This window comes from Meles meles, chromosome 12, assembly GCF_922984935.1.
Source record: "Meles meles chromosome 12, mMelMel3.1 paternal haplotype, whole genome shotgun sequence".
Lineage (NCBI taxonomy): Eukaryota > Metazoa > Chordata > Mammalia > Carnivora > Mustelidae > Meles > Meles meles.
This window is the reverse complement of record NC_060077.1, coordinates 12,838,032-12,865,276: the sequence shown is the minus strand read 5'-3', so window position 1 is coordinate 12,865,276 and position 27,245 is coordinate 12,838,032. Positions and strand designations below refer to the sequence as shown.

At 40.9% G+C, this 27,245-nt stretch overlaps 1 protein-coding gene across 2 annotated transcripts in view; it reads left to right on the top strand.

Moving 5' to 3' along the window:
* The first annotated feature begins 5,086 nt into the window (after positions 1-5,086).
* The window catches only part of ATP2A2 (ATPase sarcoplasmic/endoplasmic reticulum Ca2+ transporting 2), a 59,045-nt gene continuing 36,886 nt past the window's right edge, over positions 5,087-27,245 (top strand). For both annotated transcript variants that reach the window (XR_006821032.1, XM_046024660.1), the window contains exons 1-5: positions 5,087-5,794; positions 6,490-6,507; positions 6,603-6,685; positions 13,623-13,727; positions 17,011-17,149. Coding sequence is in view for 1 of the 2 variants with exons in the window: in XM_046024660.1 (XP_045880616.1) it covers positions 5,677-5,794; positions 6,490-6,507; positions 6,603-6,685; positions 13,623-13,727; positions 17,011-17,149 (463 nt within the window). In the remaining variant the exon portion in view is untranslated. The remainder of the gene's footprint in view (positions 5,795-6,489; positions 6,508-6,602; positions 6,686-13,622; positions 13,728-17,010; positions 17,150-27,245) is intronic.

Below are 27,245 nucleotides of genomic sequence, written 5' to 3'. Positions count from 1 at the left end.
GCAAAACAAAACAAAACACAAGCCATGCCAAACCAGACACCTTTCTGTGAAAATTCACTAGAATGTGACTTGGAGTCTGTTCACTAGGACGTGGACTTTGAGTCTGTTGTAGACAAGATATCTAGAGTCAACAACACATTCGACTGGTCCTCTCATTAAGTTCTCATGAGCAAGTCAAGAAATGTGGGCTAGATAATAACACAGTGGGCTAACATCCCATGGTTACCTGAAGAGACTTTAGTATACATAACAACGCATTTTACTATTGCAGCAATTCTACGTAATTTTTTTTTTTAAGATTTTTTTTATTTAGGGGTGCCTGGGTGCCTCAGTGGGTTAAAGCTTCTACCTTCGGCTCAGGTCATGATCCCAGGGTCCTGGGATCAAGCCTCATGTCAGACTCCCTGCTCAGCAGGGAGCCTGCTTCCTCCTCTCTCTCTGGCTGCCTCTCTGCCTACTTGTGATCTCTGTTTGTCAAATAAATAACTAAAATCTTAAAAAAAAAGATTTTATTTATTTATTTGACAGAGAGAGAGCAAGAGAGGGAACACAAGGAGGGAGAGTGGGAGAGGGAGAAGCAGGCTTCCCGCAGAGCAGGGAGCCCGATGTGGGGCTCAACCCAGGACCCTGGGACCATGACCCGAGCCGAAGACCCATGCTTAAGGACTGAGCCACCCAGGCACCTGAATTCTGTCCATTCTTTATTCAACATGCATATGTTCCAGAGTCAGTAAGAGATGCCAGATGTGACTGAGTTGGACAGCCTTAGTTCCCACCTGCCTCTCACTGTGAACAGCTTACTGTTCTGAGTCTAGCATGTAAATATGTACTTTTCACATGACATGATCCTTAAGTCAAGTTGACTACATCAGGTGCTCAACTGAAAGAATAGTCTGTTCACTGTTGTATAACAGAGTACTATGGGAGACAGAGAGGCAAGAGAGTACATTCTAAGATTTTCACTTTCCTGACTTTGGAACCTGTAGCCACGTTGATTTTATGGCTGTTGAACAACTAAATCCAGTTGATTGATTATTTTCTGATCTGGAATGAATGTCTAGACGTTCTATTGGATAAAGATATAGAAGTTGTAAGTTATACTTTCCAGATTTATGAGACTGATGCATAACCCAAGCTGGGACGTAGAGATAAAATATGTCTTGAAGATGAAAACTCAAAAAACCCACAGCAGACTGCAAGGACCAAAATGAACATGAGAACATTCCGTTATAGTCAGAGTTCAGTGCCTGGGTTAAAAAGAATCAACAGTGCAAGTACACGATGGGAAGATTTAATAAGACTGTAGTTTATGCATACAGGATTCAGTTTTGAGTTGATTGTTAAGATAAATCAACAATGTTCGGGGGGAAAGAATCAGAACAAGGGAGGATAATGGTACCTCCACTAGGGTTTTTTTTTTTTCTCTCCAAGACTATGCCTAGACTTTTGTGCTCCGTGTTGGGTGTCTCCAAGACTGGCCAATAAGAATGCCGTGGGGTTGTAGACTCCTGCTCTAGGAGGAACAGCTCAGGGATCGAGCTGTTTCTTTTACCTGAGAAAAGAGTCTTTATAAAGCACCATAGATATTTTGAAATACTCAAAGGGATCTCACACAGAAGAGTAAGGATTAAATTTATTCAGAGTTGTTCCAGAGGGTTAAACAAGAAACAATATAGGGGCACCTGGGTGGCTCAGTGGGTTAAGCCTCTGCCTTCAGCTCAGGTCGTGATCTCCGGGTCCTGGGATTGAGCCCCGCATCGGGCTCTCTGCTCAGCAGGGAGCCTGCTCCCCCCCCCCCCCCGCTGCCTCTCTGCCTACTTGTGATCTCTGTTTGTCAAATAAATAAATAAAAATTTTTTTAAAAAAGTAAAAAAAAACAAACAGTATATAGGGGAAGTTAGTTAGGGGATGTGGATTCAGCCTAGAATGAGCCTGCTTTAATGATTAAAGCTGTCCAAATATGGAACAGACTGCCTTTTGCAATCTCCATTGCTCTACAGGAGGGCTGTAGAGGGTTAGGAAGTTGGCTGGGGCCTCCTTTCCAGGTCACTCTTTTTTACTGGGCCTTTTCTGTCTGCCTAGCTTTGAAACTAGTCTGCCTATTACTAGGTAATGTCCTCCTTTATTAATTCCTTTGAGGTTCTTTGATCAAATCATCCATCATTCTGAATCACTGTTTCTCTTCTTTCTCCTCTCCCTGTCCTCAAATGATTGAAAATAGCTGCAATCTTTGGTAGACAATAGAGTACTTCCAAAACCCATTGTTACTTTTTTTTTTTAAACCTTGTTCAGGAGAAGCACATGTAGTTCAACGCGCAAAGTAAATTGAACATAAGTTTCTTTTTATTTATGATTTTTTAAAGATTTTATTTATTTGACAGAGAGAGAGAGACAGCAAGAGAGGGAACACAAGCAGGGGAAGTGGGAGAGGGAGAAGCAGGCTTCCCTCTGAGGAGGGATCCAGATGATGGGGGGCTCCATCCCAGGGATCATGACGTGAGCCAAAGGCAGATGTTTAACAGCTGAGCCACCAAGACGCCCCAAGTTTGTTTCTACATAAGAGAAACTTGATTTTTCTGCCCTTCGGAGGCTGACTTTATGCTAAATTTTGGCCACCTATAAACAAAAATTTCAGCGATACCCACCGGTTGAGGAACCAAGCACATAAATGGTATGTGACATAAAAGGGACCAACTCCAGGCTAAAAATCACAGTTTCGGTTTAAAGGAGTATTCCAACCTCCAGTAGATAGCAGATTTGCAAAGAACAGTCTAGGAGGTGATGACAATGTGGTAACAGCACCAATGTGAACTTACACATCACTCCTCTCTGAGAAGCCTTTAATGCTTCCTCGTTTTGTATTTGTTAAACCTGACTAACCTTCACAGCCATTCCCATGAGGCGAGTAGTTCGGAGGCCCTCCTGTTTATTTCACAAATTGGAAATCAATGAACTTTGTCGATTGATTTGTTGAGGCTTCTCCCGTGCGGAAGCCGTTTGCAAGTCACTGATGGATCAGGGATGGTGGGACTCTAACTGCAGCAGTAAGCGTTCAGTAAATGATAAAGTACACCAGGGACCATTGCACATCCTGAGGATGGACAAGACAGACAAACCCATATTCTCATGGAGATTGTATTCTAGTTAGGAGAGACCGATAGTGAACAGCTAAAAAAAAAGCCCCCACAGTATTGCAAATAAATGCCATGAAGAAAACAAAACAATGTGATAACAAGGGTGACTGGGGAAGGTAGCCACTTTAAGTAGTCAGCCAAGACATCTTCAAGGAGATGACATTCTCTTTCAAGATGAGTGCTGAATGATAAGATGGAACTAGGCACGTGACAATCCCGAGAAGACCACTGAATACAACAACCAATGCCGGGAACCCCTTAAAAACCTCATGATCACACCAGAGGTGCTTACAACCGCAAGGATCCATGGAGCCATGGAACAGAGACCCAAAGTCAAGTGGCCAAGATAATTTCCAGGCTAAGACAGATACCAATCCTTCAGCTTATGGTACCTTTATTGTTGCTGAAAGAGATGAGGTGAGGCAGAAGCAATGGTGCAGACCTGTTCTCAGAGGGAAAAGAACCACCAGCCCTCCATTACCACACCCCCACCACACGATCACGTGTCCCTCCTGGAAGAGGCTCCAATCCTGTGACCTAACCAGTTTCCACCTTGCTTCTCTTAGCGCATTGCCATACACTAGAATTTTGTTTGTTTATTTCGTGTAGGGTTTTGTTGGTCCTTTTCCAAGTATCAATCAAAACTGCATGCCAGACTCCACCCCTTGGAAATAATTAAATGAAATGACGTGCCTGATTTTTTCAGCTGGGTAATATACTGTGATTTGCATCTGCTGAAGGAATTCATCTTAAGTCCTGAGCTGAGCCATCTGGGACAACTGAGGTGTTTTTTTTTCCTCTGCTATGGCTCATGCCAATCGTACACTATTGCCAAACACAAAAGTAAACTAAAAGCTTCATTCTGCGACATATTCCCTTAAGAAAGCTGCTCTTTGTGTTGCGAATATGGTCACCTTTTGTTCATGAATTCACCGCAAATTTCCCTTTCCCTGTTACGTAATCTAACTTTACATAAGCAAAATGCCCTTTATTTTGCTGTTACCTAGGTTTCCTACAGACTTCTGGAGCAAGTCATCTCTGGTTTAAGAATAGGTTTTGGATTAAAGTCCTTTCTCCTATTGGTGAAAGTGGAATCTAGAAAATAGCCTTGATCTTAATGCCCAAGTGAAGAACCTCCTAGCACAATTCTCATTCTTTAGCAGTTACGGTGGCATAGCCTGTGACTTCTAGGCAGGCATGTATCAAAAGGCTGCGTGGGCTGTTCAAATTAAAACCTTCTCCCCCCTCCCCCGAGTGGGATTCCTTCGGTCAGAGCACAGTCCCCGCCGGGGAAGGGCTGACATTGGTGCGCGATGGAGCGCTGGGCTGCGGGTGTGGGATGCGGTGCTCCTGAGGCGACAGATGAGGATTTGGGCCGTGTGGGAAGTGAACTGCGGAATTCCTCCCCTCGATTCCTGAAGGGGGCTCTAAAGCAGACAGGTTAGGATGCAGAATGCGGCCGGCAAGGCAGAGGGCGAGGAGGCGGGCGAGCCAAGGACACCGAGCCGGGCGCGTTTCGGGAGGCCCAGTGCGGACCGAGTTCCCAGGTTCCCCGGCCTCGCCTACTCAGGCACCCACCCCAGCCCCAGGCCCAGCCCGAAGAGCAGGCAGTTTTCCTCGGGGCAGCGAGTGCAGGGAGCCCGCCGTGAGCCCTCAACCTCTCTGAGCTCTGTGTCAGCGGGCAGGCGGGGATGGAAGACCACCCGAGCCCCAGGCCGGTTTAAGATTTGCTCTCCACCCGTCCGCGGGCTCGGCATCGCGCGCGCCGGCCTCTATCCGGGTTCCTGGGGGCGGTGCGCGGGAGGGGGCGGGGCCTGCGCGGCGGCGTGGGCGCGAGTCGCGCGGGAGGGCGGGAGCCGAGGGGAGGGGGCGGGGCCGTGCCGCCCGCGCCGCGCTGGGCCCTCTCGGCCAATGAGCGGCGTCCACATGCCGCGGCGGCGGCGAGAGGGGAGGCAGCGGCGGATAAATGCTATTAGAGCAGCCGCCGCGGAGCCGTCCCCGACGCCACCTCCTTCTCCTTCGCCGCAGTTTCCTCCGCCGCCGCCGCTGTCGGGGGTGCGGAGCTGAGGGAACAGGGCGAGCGTGCCGCGCACCACCCAGCCGGCTTGTCGCCCCCGCTCCGTTCTGCCCTCAGGGGTCGGCCGGGTGCCCCCTCCTCCGGCCCGGGCGGGGCCGCGAATCACCTCAGGAGAGCGGGGAGGGGGTCCGGGGGCCGCGGCCTGCGTTCCCGGCGGGCGGTTGAGGGCAAAGGAGGCCCTCCCTTCTGACGAGGGGAGGGAGGGTCAGGAGCCCCCCACCGCCCAGCTGAGCCCGGGGCGTGCACAGGCGAGGACCGGGCAGCCGGAGGGGCGGTTGTCTGGGGGAGGGGGCGCGGGGTGATTCAGCGCCCGGCGAGGCGGAAGCGGCCGCAGGAGGAGGAGGAGGGGGAAGAGGCCAGTCCGCGCCTGGGCGCCCGGGGTGGCACGAGCCCGCGGCCCGAGTGCGAGGCGGAGGCGAGGAGGCCGCGGGGACTGGAGGCGAGGCCGGCCGGGCTCCCGCAGTCATGGAGAACGCGCACACAAAGACGGTGGAGGAGGTGCTGGGCCACTTCGGCGTCAACGAGAGCACGGGGCTGAGCCTGGAGCAGGTCAAGAAGCTCAAGGAGAAATGGGGTTCCAACGGTAGGTGCCCGGCTCCGGGACTGCAGGGGCCCCGCGCGGCCCGGCGCGGGCCTGAGAGCCAGGGAAGATGGCTGACCGGGCTCCACCTCGTGGGTCTGGGCTCCGCGCCCGCCGAGGGCTGCAGGCGGCGGGTCGAGCCCGCGCGCCGGCCCCGCGGGAGAAGGGGCTGCAGGCGGGGGCTCCGGGCTTGTCTGTACATCCTGGACCCCGCGCCTCGAGCCCTTGACCTTCCCCGCACGCAGTTAGCTCGGTGTCTTCTCACCCGCAGCAGCTGGCCCCGCTGGAGGGAGGGACGCGTTCTCCTGCAACTGGGTTGAACCCTGCGAGACATATTCTTGTCCCCAGACAGTTTATGAGGCGTCGTTGCAGTTGAGAAAGCTTCTAACCGTTCTTGTACTACCCAAAGTTACACATCTGTCAGAAGTCATGACATAGCTGAAATAAGTCCTTGTTTCGGGAGCCCTGTTCGGTAGATAGCGATGAGATTTTATGCTTGGGGATACGCTAAGGTATTGGTTACAGCAGATTTTCCTGGGGTACCATTTGGTGTGGTTTCCATTAAAAATGGTTGAAGGTTTATAGATCTGGGTACGTCTTTCGAAGACTGATAATTTTAGCAATTCTCTTTATAAAGACAGTGCTAATTTTTTCCCTCCTTCTTGACACGTTGCCTGGCGAATTTCTACGTTCTGCAGAGTTACCGGCTGAAGAAGGTGAGTAATCTTAATATGTTCTTTTTTTTCTTTTTAACCCCCTTTGTGTGCTGTTGTTAAGATGACATTTACATCAATTGTTTGTTTTTTAACAGGAAAAACCTTGCTGGAACTTGTGATTGAGCAGTTTGAAGACTTACTAGTTAGAATTTTATTGCTGGCAGCTTGTATATCTTTTGTAAGTATAAAGAAACTTAATTTCTGTTCTTTTCAGAGATGAAAAACCAAGAACAAGTCATGTCTATTGAGTGAGAACATTATATTTAGAGATTTCAGTGGTGTCTTCATTTTTTAAAAAATCTAGGTATTTTAAAATTATAAAACAAACCATTTGTGTGCAGAAAATTAATGCCTGACATTTACAGTGCAGTTAGAAATTGGTTCCAAAATGAGGCAGGGTCTTATAAATTTTTGTGGTTTATCGGATTTTAATATCAAAAAGTTCTTTGTTGGAAGGCCTTTTCTGTTTTGGGTTCTTCCATTGTGTAAGATCATACTAAGATGGTGTTGGGCTCTTTGTAGTCTGTAAATAGAACTTACAAAAGGAATATTCCAGTTGCTCTCCCTTCCTGGTAATGGCAAGGTGACAGTTGTTTCTGACAGTGACAAGAATGATGACGGCAGTGATGGCACCACTGTTGACCAAATTTGGTCACTGACCTTTAGGGTGGTATATTTATCTAAATTGGACCCCTGTCTTAAGTGACTCCTAGGTAGAGAGAACAAGGTTCAGTGCAACTGGTTCTAGATTTGTAAAGAAAAAAACAAAACCAAACCCGTTTTCTCTTGGTCTGTGTGTGGTTACTGACTTGAGTCCTGTATGGTTGCTAAGAAACTGGTGAAATGTAAAGAACTACAGCAGAAGAAGGGTGATGAGTTGGTGAGGTTATTTCTAGGTTATTAACATTTTTTCCTGTTCAGTATTAATTTTTTACTGCATTTTTTCTTGGGCAGTGGACTTCTTGATAGTTTTCCTGAAAATGGTCATGAATAGGACACAGATGTTCCTAATCCTAACAGCATGAGATGACTTTTGTTCTTAAATTACAATATTGTATTCTTATTAATAACTATGATGGGAAATGAAATTCACCCAGTGCAGTACTTTTTCAGGCTTCACAAAATTGACACAGTTTCAGGGTTTCATTTTTGTTTGTGCATTTGCAAACCACAGGAATCTACCTCAGTCTTTATGACAACCGTATCATAGAAGGTTATTTTGAGAACTAAATCAGAAGGAAGTAGTGGGTACTTCTTTAGGTAAGGGGGGGAAATTGGCAGGAGGTGAGCTTTTGGAGTAGTATTATATACAGATTCTGACATGAGACTTTAATATATCTATCATGCCATGTTGGCTAAGTGATATGTAGTTATTAGTAATAATTCAGTTCTCACGAATCTTTTTTCTGTGGTTTTCATTGAATAAAATTGAGAGTGTCATAGCAAAGCATACAGTGTCCTGAATTATTCCATACTTCTTACATGTCTGTCTGTTCTTGATTAATTCACCGCCACCTGTCCTAAATGGCTCCTGTTTTTACTGATTAAGATGAAGGAATAGAGCTGTTTGATTATCAGTTTCAGTACATTGTTGTGGGGCAAAACAAATACTATGTTTGGGGTGGTGTAATGTTCATGTATGTTTAAGCTACCTGCATAATTCTAAAGAAGCCTCAGCTTTGGCAGTTAAAGTAGTGGGGTTCAGTAAGGTTGTCAGGGACATCTTAGAAGTAAATCACCTGGTATATACAAGGCAGAGGTAAAATAAATTTTTATTGAGTTATTTTGTGTATCTACTTAAGGCTGTGTTGTAACATCAGCATTATTTCCAATAAACAGGTTATTGAACATTTGGCTTTTATAGGATCTCTTGAGTTGCCGGTTTGAATGACTTTTGTATTAACATTTTGAATTAGTGATGTGTGTGACTTTTATTTTGAAAAAAGGAGTTTATAGTTTCTAAGCATTTTCAAGTGGGTTTTTAAAATGCTCTAATTTTATCATAGGGTAGGATGTTGGGTATTTATAGCTTTATAGAACTGTATTTTGGAATTGAAATTTGAATTACCTTTTTAGTAACTACTTGGAGTTAATGCTCAAGACATGAACTGTGTGACATTTTTATTTCATGGATTGCTAAACAAAAATAAATGTTTAGGAAATACTGCTATTTTGCTGTGACTTGTTTGATCAAGACATTTTGGATATCAGACCCGTTTTGTTGATTTTCTTCATGTGAAATTGGCACAATACTACATTGTTCTTGACCTTTTCAGTCCTCATTTCTTTATCTTTTAAAAGATCACTGAGTCTTTTTTTGTGGTGGTCAGTGTATTCCTAATATACACGAAAATCATGGTAGAATATTCATATTCTTTTGGAGAATTAAATAGTTCCTACAATATGTACATGATATATCATCAGGTTCTGCTCGAGTTAAAAAGAAATATTAGGGCGCCTGGGTGGCTCAGTGGGTTAAGCCGCTGCCTTTGGCTCAGGTCATGATCTCAGGGTCCTGGGATCAAGCCCCGCATCGGGCTCTCTGCTCAGCAGGGAGCCTGCTTCCCTCCCTCCCTCTCTCTCTCTCTCTGCCTGCCTCTCCATCTACTTGTGATCTCTCTCTGTCAAATAAATAAAATCTTTAAAAAAAAAAAAAAAAATATTAGGCTTTCATGATTTATTTCAGATCTCTAACTAAATTGTTAACTGTAGGAAGCTGCGTTAATGTGTTATACTCATGACCTGCAGGGATAAAGTTTAATTGCAATATTCGCCACATAGAAATAGTTTTAAGTTTCCTTGGATTGGAAGAAATGAGCTATAATTTCTCCACTACACGTAAAGTAACATTAGAAATTCCTTCATTTGCCATTCATGAGCTAGAATCCTGTCACTTTGTCTTTACATCTCCTTGGTCACAACTTTGCCCTTCATTTATTACATCATACGGTTGCTTACTGGAATACCTGTTCTTTTCTCTCTTTCACTGCTTCATTAGGTATTTATTGAACACCTGGGACATGGCACAGACACTGGGGATACAGCATTTGAACAAAATAGACAAAGTCTCAACCTGGAGCCGACATTCTAGTGGAGACAGATAATAAACGAGTAAAACGTGTAGTCTGTTGGACAGTGATAGTACTATGGAGAAAAATTAAGCAGGGAGATGAGAGTATGAGCAGGAGGGTATAGTTCTCACGTAGGGTGATCCGGAAAGTCCTCCAGGAAGGTGACTTTAGAGAAGAGACCTGAAGGAGATGAGCAGGAGGGCCATATTTGCCTCATCCGAATTCATAAAGCCCTTTGTGGTAACATAGTTTGCAAAAGTTGCTCTACCCTCCATCCCCATTTCCCCACCACAGCTACTTGGATTGATCCTAAAATGTTGCTTAAACTTGCTTAGACTTAGGCACTTCTCATCTTGTCACTTGTGTTTGAATAGTGCCTTTCCTTCCTACTGGACCCTTTAGAAGGGATTCTTCATTTCTTTTAGAGCCTGGGTTAGTGATTTTGATAAAACAAATACATTTGAACTTGGGTTAGTAGCATTTTCAGAATATATGAGGTCTGGTTTCTTTGGTTTTCTTAGTATAATATAGTCAAGAAGTAGTTCATATAATATGTAATGATTTTACTTTTTCCCCCTGTCTTTTCTTTTAACTTTTTTTAAAAGGATAGAATGGGTAGTTCACTGATTGGTTTAACTAATTTATTTAGAGCCTTTCTTTAAAATGTTTTGAGAGAGAGAGAGAGAGAGTGTGTGTGTGTGTGTGTGTGTGTGTGTGTGTGTGTGTAAGAAGATTGTATTCTCAAATCTAAAACCAGTATTTTTAAATAAGTTTTTGTGTGAATCAGAAGAGAATGTAGTCTAAGTCATACCTTTTTTTTCTTTTTTTTTTTTTTTTAATGGCTAAAAGAATTTGTTTCCCAACCCAGAAAATTGTCATAACATTTATTGGTGATACCTTTCTTTCTGGTTCCTCTTTAAAACTTCTTTTATTATGTAAATTTCTTCATTCATTGAACAAGTATTTGAGTACCTAGTGTCCTTGCAAGTTTCTAAGGACACAAAGAGGAATGCAGACAGGTGCCCTAAGTCTTAAAAATATGCTTATGATCTCTCTCACTTTCTTTTTTTGGGGACCTCATTGAGTGCTCATTACATTATCCCAACATGTAGCTAAGATAATGGAGTCACAGAACTATGACTGTCTCCCACTGAAACACACCTTTTTACTTTGGCTTAAAGTTTGGTTTTGTTCATTAAACTCTGCTCTCCAGCATCTTCTGGTTGTCCTGTCAGAAGTTACTGTGATATACAGAGATCAGTTTTACAGCTAATTAGAAGATAGTCTATACTATCCTGTTGAAGCAGTCTCTAAGCTGTAGTTGAGTATACATTAGTAAGTGGCTACTGAATAGGATTGGCAGATTTGAAACTTTGAATTTGCTGGGTTATGTAAGCCCCAGAAGACAAGTTTTGTTACTATATTAATAGTGCAAAGCAAAGAAGAAACACTGTGCCTAAAATTAACTGCAGTAGCTTTTTCTTCCACTTTCCTTTGAAAGTGTTGATGAAATTGGTTACTTATTGCTCTAGATGTTTAAGTTCAAATACTGCCCTCAGGGTCTTGTACCTTATAGGTTATATGAGATTTTGTTTCATTCGTTCATGCCCCTGTAATAGTGAGCATCATCTGTGCACCAGAGACACTTCTAGGCCCCTGGGGATACAGTGGTGAACAAAAGACAGTACAAATAGGTAATCATTTATGTTCAATGTATTCTCAGTGAAGATTTTAGAAACATTTACTCCACCATAGGAAAATATTTTGTATGACTCAACAAGCCATATTTATGAACTGACTATAGTATAATGCTAAAAGGCATCTTTCATTTTGGTGATGTGTTGCACACCCTTCACTCCCTCATCTCCTGGGATCTTTCATTTGTCAGCATCATCATCTCGTGTACACTAGGTTTCCTTTCAATAGAACAAACCAGGAGGACTCCATAATACAATCTGAACATAATCAGCTGGATTGGTTCTTACCAGTTAATGACACATGGGTTGATCTTCACTTTGGGCTGTAGCATTTAATTATTTGGGTTATTTGTAGTTTCAAAATAGACATTTTAAAAAGTATTCAGGAAATTGATGGTTGTTGATTTTAAACAGGTTTGGCACCAGCCTTCCACCCTGAGAGATTTGCCCACTAGTTTCTCATCATCCAATAATTGATATACTTGCGGAACCATCAAATAATTAATGACTGTTTGGGTTTCTTGCACATAAACATTTGAAGTCCTATAGTGGAAGAAAAGGTTACTGCATTATACAGATTAGGATTCTACTTCTGCAGAGCAACCACGCATTTTTTGAAAAGTAAAGATTTGCTCTGGTAGTCCTGTCACTATTTGCTCTAGTCTTCCCTTTGCTCCAACTGTTAGGGGATAAATGACTTTAAGTTTGTTCCTTAGGCCTAGCTGCCAAGAGGGAAGTTCATACCCTCTTTAACAAGGTGTGAAGCTTATCTTACAGTTGCTAATGCCTCACTGACCTTTTGCATAGGTCCTAGTTATTCATCAGGTTGAGTGATTTTTTTTCCCCCAAGAGCTAATTAAGTTTCTTATTTCTGATATGCTCTCCTTGGCAAGGGTTTGAAAGGCTAGTATCAAAGCAGCTGTGATCTTGCATCTATCAAAATTTATAACTTCCTAGAGAAGTTTTCATTTTGGCACTAGGCCTGGCCTTAACACCAGGAATGCCCTGTTGAAAGCCTGCGGCAACATTTATATTCATTCTGGTTTTCTGCCTGCCCTAGTTCACTAGCTGTCAGTGGTCACTGGTACCTCTCAGGACCCGGTCCTGGTGTCTCATGATTTTTTTTCCTGCTCAGGTTGATCTTTCTTGTTCATTCATCATTCCTTTATTTTACTTGGAAAATTCATTTTTGGCCTTGTCTTACTCACCTCTCTGGTTGTTTACTATTTGTGTAAAAGCTCACTTTACACTATTCCACTAAGTATAAACATAGATATTTTCATTATTGCCATGCGTCATATCTGGTTATGTTAAAAAGTATCAAAACTAGTGCTTTCATTGTTTATTAAATCAGTCTTTTAAAGAAATTTTTTTTTGTGAAATATACAGACATTTTAAGCAATGCTAAAAAAACAAAGGCAAATCGTATCTCCCAGATTGAATCATTAGATATAGTTGACATCCTTTCTGGATAGGCAGTTTTTCACAAAACGTAGGTTTTAACTATTTAGATGGCTGTTTTACCATGTTCTTTATCATTCTTAATGATTCATTTCTTGGGTTCTCTTATCAACTTAAGTTTGCTCAGTTATGAAGTTTAATTTCTAGCTCACACAACCATAACCTTGTCAGGATATAAAAGCTAAAAGTTAACCACAATAAACTTCATTTTCTGCTCATTTTCCTTGGGGCAGTGTTCTGTATCTAGATATAAATAACTTTTGTGGACTACTGTCCTCTCTGAAGTGATGTGTTGCTACATTACATGTCATACGGAGGATAACCTTCAAAATACATTCCTTATTGCAGAACAACCTTGAGTAATTTTGAGGTGACCTATAGTGATACCATTGAGAATAACTGGAGTGCTATCAGTACTCTATAATATGGAGTCCATGATCAAGTGATTTTTACAATTAATTTATACCTATTAGTATTATTTGGTAGGAATATTAAGCAACCCAGCAAAGTTGTAGATGATTGCCTTTTCCTTTAACAAAGTGGAGAATTTAAGTTTTATTTCTTCTGAATATATCCATGTAAAATGAATGGGTTTTATTTCCCAGAAAGTATTTTATTTAGATTTTAAAACAATTAGTATGTGAAAAATTAAGTTAGCTTTTGAAGAATAGTAAGAAATTGTATAATTTTGATCTCAAGAATTACTCTGAACCAGGGACATAATAAACTGGTTGTTGCTGTCATTACATTTTGCCACCATTTGTTTCTAGAGATGGTAAGAAGAGTTTGTGTACTGCAGTTCCTTTAGTGCCCACCACTTTTGTTGTCAGGTGGCACTAAGCCTAAAAACACATTACTGTTCTAACACATACCATTTCTCTTTTAGGTTTTGGCTTGGTTTGAAGAAGGTGAAGAAACAATAACAGCCTTTGTAGAACCCTTTGTAATTTTACTTATATTAGTAGCCAATGCAATTGTGGGTGTATGGCAGGTAAGCAAAAATTCTGCAGCTCTAGAGCTTAGCAGTTTATATAAGTGACTTAAATTGCGTTAATCTGTTTTCCCCCAATATATTGACTAGAAATATCGTTGAAAAATCTACATGTGGTTTTTCTTTTGTCTGTTTATTTAATGGCAACATTTTAGACCTCTTCTGCATGTATATACTGCTAAAATTGCTCATCCTTCATGGTAGCATAGAGTTAAGAATAATGAATGAGAGAAGGTATTTGAGAAAAACCAAGACATTAGAGAACCAGTATCTGTCTTTATATTTCCTAGCTGCTTCCTGTGAAAAGTTTCATAAATTCGATGTCATTTTTATTCTCCTTGGATTTTTAAAAATATCTATTTATTTATTGTATTTAGCTGTAAAAATTGTTTTCCCTTAATAGCATACTCCTGGCTATTTTCCTTTTGTTGCCCAGGACTTTCTGACTCACAGAATGAAAGCCTGTTTACAGAAGCATAATAGGATTCCTACCCACCCCCTTCATGTAATTGCTATTCTGTATATATCTAGTTTAGAGGACTTCAACTTTTTTACTTTCCTAGGACTATTGATCTGTTTTTTTTTTTTCTCTAATATTTTATTTATTTATTTGACAGATCACAAGTAGGCAGAGAGGCAGGCAGAGAGAGGAGGAAACAGGCTCCCTGCTGAGCAGAGAGCTCGATGTGGGGTTCGGGGTTTGATCCCAGGACCCTGAGATCATGGCCCGAGCCGTAGGCAATAACCCACTGAGCCACCCACGTGCCCCATGATTTTATATATATATATATATACACACATATATATATATATTTTTTAAACAGATGGAGTCTAACACTTCAGATTCATCTTGAGTATTGATATTTAAATATGGTATAATCACCCCTTTGAGGGCTAAAATAGAGTGCATCTACATTCTTAAAGTGGAAACATTTTATAAGCATACTTAGTCCTGTTAGAATTGTAAACTTATGGGGAGCCTGAGTGGCTCAGTCATTTAAGGAGCCAACTCTTGATATTGGCCCAGGTCAGGAGATCCAGCCCATATCAGGCTCCCCACTCAGCAGGGAATCTACTTGTGGTTCTCCCTCTCCCTCTGCCTTTAACCCTCACCACACACGCACTTGCACTCTCTCTTTCTAAATTAAATAAGTAAGTCTTTTTTTAAAAATTGTAAACTTCTGATCTGACTAATAAACATGAAGGCCGGGGTGCCTGGGTGGCTCAGTGGGTTAAGCCTCTGCCTTTGGCTTGGGTCATGATCCTGGGATGGAGCCCCATGTAGGACTCTGCTCAGCAGGGAGCCTGCTTTCCCCTCTCTCTCTGTCTGCCTCTCTGCCTGCTTGTGGTCTCTGTCAAATAAATAAATAAAATCTTTAAAATAAATAAATATTCTAGTATTTCTGTTAATACCTGTTATACAGGTATTCTTTAAGCAGATCCGATATGGGGTTGAAATTATTTTTATCATGAGGTTCCCAAATTTAAAATATTCTATACTTTTTCAGGGATGTAAACATTTAAAGCGAGACTCATGCTATTAGCTTTCAGTTTTAAGTCCTCTAACTTCACTTTAAGCAGGTTTTGGGATTTTTTTTGGCAACAGACCATAAATCTTACATAAGGTAAAAAATGAGATCACAGGGATGCCTGGGTGTCTCAGTCAGTTAAACATCTGCCTTTAGCTGAGATTGTGTTCTCTGGGTCCTGGGATTGAGTGCTGCATTGGGCTTCCTGCTAAGCGGGGAGTCTGCTTCTCCCTTTCCCTCTGCTCCTCTACCCTGCTGTGCTCTTTCTCTTGCTCTGTCTCAATTAATAAAAATCTTTTTTAAAAAATGAAATCATGTAGTATTGTGCATAAATTCTACCCAGGCAAAATTTATATCAGAGGGCAAAAAATGAGAAGTGAGAGAAATGAATCCTTTGTGCATTGAGTGACGTCTCCTGGGCATGCACCATGTAGATTTGTTCCTTGACTTCTAATTGCTTATTCTCCAAAAGGAGGAAAGACAAATTTGGCACATGTGCTACTTTTCTTTTTCTTTCCCTTTCTTTCTTTTTCTTTTTTTTTTTTCTTAAAGGAACTTTCCTATAGCCTTTTTTTTTTTTTTAACATGTTGATTTCTACATCTTTCATCTCAAAATTTGGAAAGAAAAGCTATTTGTGACTAGGATTTTACATGTTCATATACAGTATTATAGTAAATATAGTATATATGTTATGGGACTGGCAGGGTTTTTTTGTTTTTTTTTAGCGGCGAGGTGGAAAGGGGTAGATAGTCAACACACACTTGCTGTTGCAAATTAGTATTTGAACCTAATCAGGGTCCATGCCCAGTGCAGAGCCCAACATGGCGTAGTTTCACAGCCCAGGGATCATGACCTGAGCTGAACTCAAGGGTCAGCTGCTTGGGGCACCTGGGTGGCTCAGTCAGTTAAGTGTCTGACTCTTGGCTTCAGCTCAGGTCATGATCTCAGGGTCATGAATTCTAGCCCCACCTGGGGCTCTGCACTCATCTGCTGCTTTAGGTTCTCTTTACCTCTCTGTCTGCCCCTGCCACCCATACATTTGCATGTGCGTACTCTCTCTCAAATGAATCCTTTAAAAAAGTTGGACATTTCAAATGACTCAGCCACTCAGGCATTCCAGGACTGGCAGTTCTCTGATGAGATTCCACCCATTTATTAGTCTTGACTACTGCAGAAGGATTTCCTAGAATTTGTGAGATGTAACTTGATTTTCTTAATTCATCACTCATAGTATGTATTATGTGCTGAAACATAGTCTAAATAGTTTGTAAATCCTCATAGCCCTTGAGGTAGTAGCATTGGTGTCCAGGTTTTATAGGTACCAAACGAGTGTGTGGTGTAACTCCTGCACAATCACATAGCTGTTAAGTGGAAAAGCCTGGAGTGAACCTAGGCAGTCCAGCCCCAGACCATCACCTTTCATGTGCGACAGGATCAATTTTCAGTGGTGTGGCTGTGGCTGGAGGTGAAAGCAGTGTTACACAGTGGGCTTAGGGACAACATATTCTGTAGCTGCTTTTTCTATTAGGATTTTATTCCCTGTTTAGGCCTGTTAGGGTGCTTAATTCTTCATTTCTTAGCACAAAATTGTAAGAGCCTAGTGTTTATCATTGTACGTGAATTGTTTACAAGTATCAGTGTGTATCTTTTGTGTCTTTTTCTTAAAGTTTAGAACTCTAAAATTTGATTTCTTGGCCTAAAATACTAATTTGCAACAGCAAATGTGTGTTGACTATCATCTTTTTTTTTATAGGAAAGAAATGCTGAGAATGCAATCGAAGCCCTTAAGGAATATGAGCCTGAAATGGGCAAAGTATACCGACAGGACAGAAAGAGTGTCCAGCGGATTAAAGCTAAAGACATAGTTCCTGGTGATATTGTAGAAATTGCTGGTGAGTTGAATTTCTCATTTTTTAATTTTATTTTGTTCTGTTTATTTTATTATTTTATTCTCGATTGTGTATCTGAATGCAGTCCTCTTCTCAAAGCTCATACTTAAGCGTTTTAAAAATTATGCTTCTAAGTATCAATTATATTAACAGGTTTTGGTGTCTTCCAAACAAATCAAGTTTTCTGTATATTTCTAGGTGTTTGGCACCTCCCCTTATGTTGATAAAATTTGTTTAAAACTAAAAGTGTTTTGAACTATTGTACCTACTACTTTTGGTCCATGGTAGTACACTAACACTAGTGAAATAATGAACTTAATCTCATTTGACAATTAGTTGTAGTGAGCAATTTAGAATACTAGTTAAGGGGCACCTGGGTAGATCAGTCGTTAAGTGTCAGTCTGTTAAGTGTCATAATCCTAAAGTCCTGGGATAGAGCCCTGCATCGGATACCATGCTCAGTGGAAATCCTACTTCTCTCACTCCCCGTGCTTGTGTTCCCTCTCTCACTGTCTCCCTCTCTGTCAAATAAATAAATAAAAATCTCTCTCTTTTTTTTTTAAAGGAATTCTAGTTAAAGGATACGTAGTTGTTGTTGTTTTTTTTTCCCCCGTTTTGATTCTTGACACAAATGTTTAGTCATACTTGTAACTATCAAATTAAGTAGATAGTCAAGAGTAATTTCCTGGCTCTAAAAAGCTCTGCTTTAGGGGCGCCTGGGTGGCTCAGTGGGTTAAAGCCTCTGCCTTCAGCTCAGGTCATGATCCCAGGGTTCTGGGATCGAGCCCCGCATCGGGCTCTCTGCTCTGTGGACAGCCTGCTTCCTCCTCTCTCTCTCTGCCTGCCTCTCTGCCTACTTGTGATCTCTGTCCGTCAAATAAATAAATAAAAATCTATAAAAAATAAAATAAAAAGCTCTGCTTTAAAATACTTCTACATAACACAGAGCCAGGGGTCTCAGCTTCAAAGACCTTCAAAGAGTTTGTGAATCAAATACAGGGCCAGAGCTCTCCACAGATCTTAAAGGAGTTTTGTATCTTCATTGCTCAAGATCAGTGCTATCTTTTTAGGTAGGCCTGAATGCACAGAAACAGTAAGAACAGTCTAGTCTTTTTGCTGAAGAGTTATCATCAGATTATTCACATTGTCATGGTTTTTCACAGCCCACTGAACTCCAAATACTTACCAGTTGACCCTTGAACAGTGCAGGAGTTGGGGCACTCAGAATCCATGTGTGACTTTTGACTTCCCAAAAACTTAACTACTAGTAGACTACTGTTGACCTTTTTTTTTTTTTAAAGGATTTTATTTATTTATTTATTTGACAGAGAGATCACAAGTTGGCAGAGAGCAGCGGTAGGGAAGCAGGCCTCCTGCTGAGCAGAGAGCCCGATGTGGGGCTCCATCTCAGGATCTGAGATCGTGACCTGAGCCGAAGGCAGAGGCGTAACCCACTGAGCCATCCAGGCGCCCCTACTGTTGACCTTTTACAGAACACAGTTAAGACATGTTCTGTATATTTATGTTTTATATACTGTAAGTAAGCTAGAGAAAAGAAATGTTATTAAAATCATAAGGATGAGAAAATACAGGGGCGCCTGAGTGGCTCAGTTAAGTGTCTGCCTTTGGCTCAGGTCATGATCCCAGGGTCATATGATTGAACCCCAAGGTAGGCTCTCTGCTCAGTGGGAAGCCTGTTTCTCCCTCTCCCACTCCCCATGCTTGTTCTCATTCTGGTTTTTTTTTCTGTCAAATAATAAAATCTTAAAAATATATATATATTTACAGAATTGTATTATTTTAAAAAATCCATTTTTTAAACTACCTTTGACATAAGAGTATCGTAAGAATAGAAACAGTTCCCACGTACTCTTTATCCAGATTCTCAAAGTGTTAACGTTTTATCATGTGTATTACCCTCTTGCAGTCGATATCTATACATTCATACATTTTTGTCTGAACTATTTGAGAGTACATCACAGGCATGATGATTCTTTAATCCTAAATACTTGAGTATAAAATGAAGGGCATTTTCAGTACAAGTTCAGTACAATTATCAGAATCAGGAAATAGATACAAAACTTGTCTAATCTCAGAGGCAAACCTCATTCAGTTTTTACCATTTGTCACAGTGGATTTTATAGCAAAAATAAGAATTAGGGAATTCTTACTGTGAAAATAGGTCAGAAAGGGAAAGGCTAGAGCTAGGTCATTTGATAGTCTAGGCCAGAGGTGATGAAGCAAGAGATAATGAGAGCAGTAGCAATTAAGAATAACGATGGAAGGATTTTGAGTGTATGAATAGTGGTTTTTTTTTTTTTTAAGATTTTATTTATTTTATTTGACAGATAGACATCATAAGTAGGCAGAGAGGCAGACAGAGAGAGAGAGAGAGGAGGAAGCAGGCTCCCCGCCAAGCAGAGAGCCCGATGTGGGACTCCATCCCAGGATCATGACCTGAGCCGAAGGCAGAGGCTTAACCCACTGAGCCACCCAGGCACCCCTGAATAGTGAGTGGTTCTTAAGCAGAGATGCACATCAGAATCATCTGGGGGTGCCTTTTAAAGTTTTTACCAGGTCCCATCCCAAAAATAATTGAATCTCCCTTGGGCATGAAATTATGGCTTTTGTAGTTTGACAAGTGAGTCTCAAATTTCAATGCAGAGCGCCAGGTTTTAATAACGGATGGTTGTATGGAGCTGGCGGGGCTTGGGATGTAGAACTGAAGCCACTGGCAGGTTTTCTGGTTTAGGTGACTGGATGGTGAAGGTGCTGGTAATTGAGGAAGAAACCTCAGAGGAAGGTGGTTTGTCTTCCCAGAAGTATGTATGTGAGAGGTGCAGAGGCTGATAATGTCACCTAAATTTGTGTATGAGATTCCATTTGACTTCATGTTTTCCATTTCTCCAGCTTAATCTGGTAATATATACTCTTCAGCCTCACACATAAGAAATATTTTAAGAATTTTTATGCTAGTTAGGCTACTTCAGTATATTGAGTCTGTATGAAAAATTAGAGAAGGGGCGCCTGGGTGGCTTAGTGGGTTAAGGCCTCTGCCTTCAGCTCAGGTCATGATGGGATCGAGCCTTGCATCGGGCTCTGTGCTCAGCGGGGAGCCTGCTTCCTCCTCTCTCTGCCAGTCTCTCTGCCTACTTGTGATCTCTGTCTGTCAAATAAATAAATAAAATCTTATAAAAAAATTTTTTAGAGAAATTGCCATCTAAGTGTTCGTCCTGAGTTTGCATCAGTAGATGGCAGTGGTAAACAGCGTCTGAGGAGCTGTGACCTTGACCCTGGAGGCGTCTTCCCTTTTGAAGAGATAAAGGCCAGCTACTCTTTTGATCTGTCTTTTCTTCTCAGTCTGGTTGCTCTCCAGGCTTTCCTGTCTCAGTAGGTCATTCTGACTACCTAATTAGCTGAGAGAAGCTTGGGAGTCATCTTGGTCCTTCCTTCTCATTATCTGTCTCTAGGACCATTTGTCTCGAAAACAAAGCCCAAACCCAAATTTGTGAATTTCTGTTTTCTCAGTCACCAGCTCACACTGGGACTGTCCTTGTGTCCTTCCTGTGCTCTGGATTCCTTTGTCTCTTTCAGTCTTTTCTCCATGTAGCAGCCAGAGCAGTTTCCTAAAGGTCCTGTTGTTTACTTATCTGCCAAAATTCTTCAGTGGCTTCCTGATTGCACTTGAAATATAAAATGCTTTTCACCTAAAAGACCTTGCTTCATATGGCTCCTCCTTGCTTCTGTGATTTCATCTCATGCCTTTCTCTATGCTCCAGCCATGCAGGCCTCTGTTTTCAGTACCAGCGAACTTTCCTGACCTTTCTTGGGAAGTTAAGCAAACTTTATGTAATTTATTAATTTGCCTAGTGCACAGATCTCACAGTGGCAAAGCTTTGTTTATAGCCCCAATCTACTGACTTTTCTTGCCCATTGTGAACTTCCGTTTCCTATAATGTAATGTTTTGTATGTTGTATATGTTTGATGGCTTAGGAAGGACAAATTTAATGATTGGTTCAGTGTGTGTGACCTGAGATTTCCAGTCTCCTGGAGTACCCTTATTTGCATATGTTGTGGTAAAATACACAGAGTATAAAGTTTACCATTTTGACTGTTTTTAAGTGTACAGTCCCGTGGCATTAAGCACATTCACATTGTTGTGTGACCATCATCCATCCATCTCCAGAACTCTTTTGTTTTCTCAAACTGACCGCCTCTTCCCATTTTCCCTTTTCCCTCTTCTCCAGCTTCTGGCAACTACTCCCTTTCTTTTACTGTTAAAAAAAAATCATGTTAATATTGAAAGATGAGTTTAAATCCCTCCTCTTGCGTGAATAGACTTACTAGTAACTATTTTAAGCAATAAACACATTTAGACCCATTCTGCTTTCACCTCTTTCAGAAACCTTTGTGGGGAGTGCAAGCAGTTCTAATAGTTCTAACACTTTTTCCTTCCTAGTTTCCCCACTGTACACGAATTGCTAAAAGCATTTGCAGTCCTTGCACATTGGGCTCTTGTATACTACTCTTCTTGAATTTTGACCATTCTGAGGGATGCAGATCAGAGGTGGTATCTAGTTTTAGATAGATGCAAACATGTTGTTAAATACTGTTGTCCTACCAGTAGGCAGTGAGCTCCTCAAGGGCAGAACTGTCACACTGACCATAGTAATCTTGCTGGGGATGTGACAGTCTTATTGAATAACAAAGATGTGGTAGGTTCCAGCTAATAGAAACATGGTTATTGTGCAGCTTCTGTGCAGAGCAGATAAGTGGAAGTCTATATGCACGCACACAATAATAGCTAAACTTGGAGAGTGCGGCAGATACTGTGATTGGTTACAAATGTTTGGTTCTTTACCAGAACACGCTCTGTGTATGTGTGCTGTCGTTCACACATGACAGTTGAGGAAACAGAGTCTTTGTGACTTATTGCTTCTGTCTTCAACAGTAGCTCATTTGCTAGAGAATGTCCTGTGTACTTAGTGTACACACAGCAGGTCTATCAGTTATATTTTGATTTGTTAGACACGCAGGTCACAACTTTTTTTAAGCGACTTTATTGAGATATAATTCACATGTCTTAACATTCACTCTTTTGAAGTGTACAATTGAGTGGTTTTTAGTATATTCAAAGTTAGGTAATGAGGATCACTGTCTAATTTCAGAACATTTTCATCCCCTAAAAAAGAAATCCTCTACCTATTAGCAGTCATTCCTCCTGCCCCTTGCCCCTAGGCCCCAGCAGCCACAATTTTTCTGGATATTGCCTATAAATGGGACCATACAGTATATGGCCTTTTGAGACTGCCTTCTTCACCTGGCATATTATTTTTCAGAATTCATCCATGTAGCATCGGTCACATATTTCATTCATGTGTATAATGTATCTCATTATTTTTTATGGCTGAATATCCCATTATTTGGGTGTACCACATTTTTTTATCTACTCATCAGTTTACCAATATTTGGGTTGTTTTCCCCTTTTGGGCATGATGAATAATGCTACTGTGAGTATTCGTGTACAAGTTTGTGTGTAAACATAAGCTTTCACTATCTTAGGTACACCCTTAGCCGTGGAATTGCTGGGGCATATGACTACTCTATGTTTAACATTTTGAGCAATTTATGTGAAGTAGTTGCATTATTTTCCATTTCCAACAGCAACATTCAAGTTCCAGTTTCTCCACATTCTCACGACACTTGTTAATTGTCTTTATATTCTCATTTTAGCCATTAAGTGTTATCTTCCTTTCCTAATTTCCTAATGAGCATCTTGTACTATTTTCTGTTAGTGTGTTGTCTTTGGAGAAATGTCTTTTCAAATCCTTATCCATTCAAATTGGGTTATTTGTCTTCTTAGTGATATGTAAGGGGTTTTTCTGTTTTTGTTTTTTTTTGACATGTCTTATATCAGATATGATATATCAGATATGGTTTCCAAGAATGTTTCCCATTCTGTAGGTTTTCTTTTTTACTTTCTTGGTGTCTTTTGTAGCATAAACATTTTTTATTTTGATAAAGTCCCATTTGTCAGTTTTGTTCTTTTGTTGCTTGTGCTTTTGGTATCCTAAGGTACTATTGCCTTATCTAAGGTCATGAAATTTTTTATATGTGGTGTGAGATGTGTAGGGGTTGGGCTTCCTTCTTTTGCATTGGGATATCCAGTTGTCTGAGCACCATTTGTTGAAAAGATTTATTCATTGAATTGTCCTGGCTCCCTTGTCAAAAATCAATTGACCACATTTTCCACTACAAATGGACTATTATTCCATTGATCTGTGTGTCTATCCTTGGGCCAACACCACACGGTCTTGGTTACTGAAGCTTTATGTAGTAAGTGTTGACGTCATTGTGTTTGTGTCCTTTCTACTTTGTTGTTTTTCTTTATGCTTTAGAGTATACTGGGTCCTTTGCATTTCCATATAAATTTTAAGATTAGCTTGCTAATTTCTCCAAAACAAAACAAAAACGTGGGATCTTGATAAGAGTAATATTGATTATATAGATCATTTGAGGGAATATGGCCATCAACAACATTAAATCTTCAGTGCAAGAAAATGCCACTTGGTTGATAATGTAGGGTATCTTTCCATTTATTTAAGTCTTTTATTTTTTCAGTGTAGGTCTTTTATTTTAGCCTTCTGTTCACAGTGTACAAGTCTTGTATTTCTCTTATTCATAAGTACTTTATGTTTTTGTTTGGGAGCTATGTGTAATTGGGTTTGTTTTCTCTATTTCATTTTTAGATTATTCTTTGCTAATGTATAGAAATGCAATTGATTTTTGTCTGTTGATTTTTTTTTTTTTAAGATTTTATTTATTTATTTACTTGACAGAGAGAGACCACAAGTAGACAGAGAGGCAGGCAGAGAGAGAGAGAGGGAAGCAGACTCACCGCCGAGCAGAGAGACCGATGCGGGACTCCATCCCAGGACCCTGAGATCATGACCTGAGCCGAAGGCAGCGGCTTAACCCACTGAGCCACCCAGGCGCCCTTGTCTGTTGATCTTTTTTTTTTTTTTTTTTTTAAAGATTTATTTATTTATTTGACAGACAGAGATCACAAATAGGCAGAGAGAGAGGAGGAAGCAGGCTCCCTGCCAAGCAGAGAGCCCGATGCGGGGCTCGATCCCAGGACTGTGGGATCATGACCCGAGCCGAAGGCAGAGGCTTAACCCACTGAGCCACCCAGGCGCCCCTTGTCTGTTGATCTTAAACCTTGCTATCTTGCTGGAATCTTACTAGTTCTTCAAGAGTCCTTAAGACTTTTTATAAATAAGATCATGTTAATTGCCCTTGATAGAATTCCCAGTAGACTATTGAATAGAAGTGGCAAGAGCAGACATCCTTGTCTTGTTTCTGATGGTAAACATAGTCTTTTATCATGAAGTCTGATGTTAGCTGTGGCTTTTGTAGATGGCCCTTATCATGTTGAAGCCAGATGACAATTTAATTTTTAGGTTGTCAATATATTGTTGTTTGGTCTATTTGGTGACTTTTCATGGTGGTTGTATATTTATATCCAAATTAGAAATAATAATTTTGCTGAATTACTAGAACTATTGGGTTACTGAATTGGGTAACACATAATCAATCCTAAAACATGTGCAAAGATATATGGAACTTTTTTGGAAAAACATACTGTGACTGCTTAACCTGAGTCAGATAAATAAGCATTTATTTAATAAAACATTAAAACTGTACATGTTGAGGCTTTCTAACATCTGTTTTTATCAGGATTAGTAATCTGATGGACTCTGCCATTTGGCATTTAGCCCAATAATTCAGTTCTGTGAACCATAGAAACAAACTTGAATTTTAAGTATAGATCTAAATTATTTCTTGGCAGTCAGTCTTACTCTCTACATAGCCTGGAGGGATAAATAGCACAATCTGTGCATTTATTTGTTTATTTATTTATTTATTTATGTTTAAAGATTTTGTTTATTTATTTGACAGAGATCACAAGTAGGCAGAGAGGCAGGCAGAGAAAGAGTGGAGGAAGCAGGCTCCCTGCTAAGCAGAGAGCCCGATTTGGGGTTCAATCCTAGGACCCTGGGTTCATGACCTGAGCTGAAGGCAGAGGCTTTAACCCACTGAGCCACCCAGGTGCCCTCAATCTGTGCTTTTAGATGTGGTGACTTTTATATTTTCATTTAAATTATGAAATTAAGTCTAAGGGAGTTCTTTGACAAATTGAAAAACTAGAGAATATTGTGAACTGTTTTGGAGGTAATAGCAAGTGTGGAGTTATTATTTGGATACTTGCAGAAAGACCTTTTTGTAGCCATATTTTTGGATATAGGGTTTATCTCTTAAATTCAGGTGACAGAATCCTTTTTGTTAGCTTTTGGATAACTATAGAGTAGTTTTGCTGAATTTTCTGAAGGCTAGGCTGAACCAAGAGGTTTTTTGAGGGGGAGATGTAGGGATTGAGGAAGTTAAATTTCAGGTGCTGCTATACCAGCTAATAACCTTTCCAAGGAGACATTGTGTAAGCATGCATAGCAAATGCTGTGTAAACCTTAGAAGTACCTAGAATATAGGAGCCAAATAAAACTGCTTTGGCAAGTAAAAATACAAAAATAGTTACCTACGTTTTCGTCTGAAGCCACAGTACTTTTGTATTAATGCCAGGAAAATATTTGGATGGCTAGAAACCAAAATTAGTAAAATCAGGTATAATTTTATGAGAAATGAACGTCCATATGTTTAAGTTTTCTGGATTATCTTCTAATCTTATCAAAGTCAGTCAAGTGTGGTAGTCCTAAAAGTCATCACTTCAGAAATTTGGGGATTCCAGTGTATGCCTAGGGGGATTATTTATTAACTCTCAAGGCCATTGTGTTTGGGATTGTTTAAATCAAACTTTATGTATGTTGTTAAACTGGAGTTGGTGAATAAGTACAGAGATAGACGTATCCTTAGATAATTTCTGTCCTATAGTTAAGTATACTTTAGAACAAATCCTATCTTAAGATTATGTAAGTGATAGAAACGACAGTCTTAACATAAAATTGCATTTGCTTTAGCTTCTAAAGAGATTTTTTTTTTCTTTTTTCTAAAATGAAAAGTAAATGTCCAGTAGGTAGAGCCAGCAGTTTTGGGATTTAGTCGATATAAAGACTAATTCTTTTTTTTTTTTTTTTTTAAGATTTTATTTATTTATTTGACAGACAGAGATCACAAGTAGATAGAGAGGCAGGTAGAGAGAGAGGCAGGTAGAGAGAGAGAGAGAGGGAAGCAGGCTCCCTGCCGAGCAGAGAGCCCGATGCGGGACTCGATCCCAGGACCCTGAGATCATGACCTGAGCCGAAGGCAGCGGCTTAACCCACTGAGCCACCCAGGCGCCCCAAAAAGACTAATTCTTAAACTTGGCAACTATTTAAGGAAGAAAAGTTTCACTTTTTTTTTTTTTTTTTTTTTTTAAGATTTTGTTTATTTGTTTGACAGACAGAGATCACAAGTAGGCAAAGAGGCAGGCAGAAGGGAGGGGGGAGAGAAGCAGGCTCCCTCCCGAGCAGAGAGTCCAATGCGGGGCTCAATCCTAGGACCCTGAGATCATGACCTGAGCCGAAGGCAGAGGCTCAACCCCCTGAGCCACCCAGGCGCCCCAAAGTTTCACTTTTGATAGTCATCTTGCAATAATGGAAATTAGTAACCTGTGGAGTGGTGTTTCCAAGCAGTTGAGAGAAAGGAAAGACAACGTTGTAAAATACAAAGGTGACTGATTGACTGAAGAACCCGAATTATTATTCTAATTCTACATGACACTGGACAGCTTAACCTCTACAGAATTGAGTAATTAGAGTAGACATTTTTTAAGGAGCTTTCTGGCTCTAAAAGATGTCTGATTCTGATAACATGGCCTTATCATTTGTTAACTGGGGCCATGAGTCCAGGTATGCTTTTGCTTTTAGGAAGAAAAGGATTGGAGCAGTCTGAACAGTCAGCAGACACTTTAATTCATAACTGTCAGGCTCCCTAAACTCTAATACAAATACCCAAATTATCAGTTCTGTGCTATAGAGCAGAGAGGTTTGCAAACTCTCTGTGTGTGTGTGTGTGTGTGTGTGTGTGTGTGTGTGTGTGTGT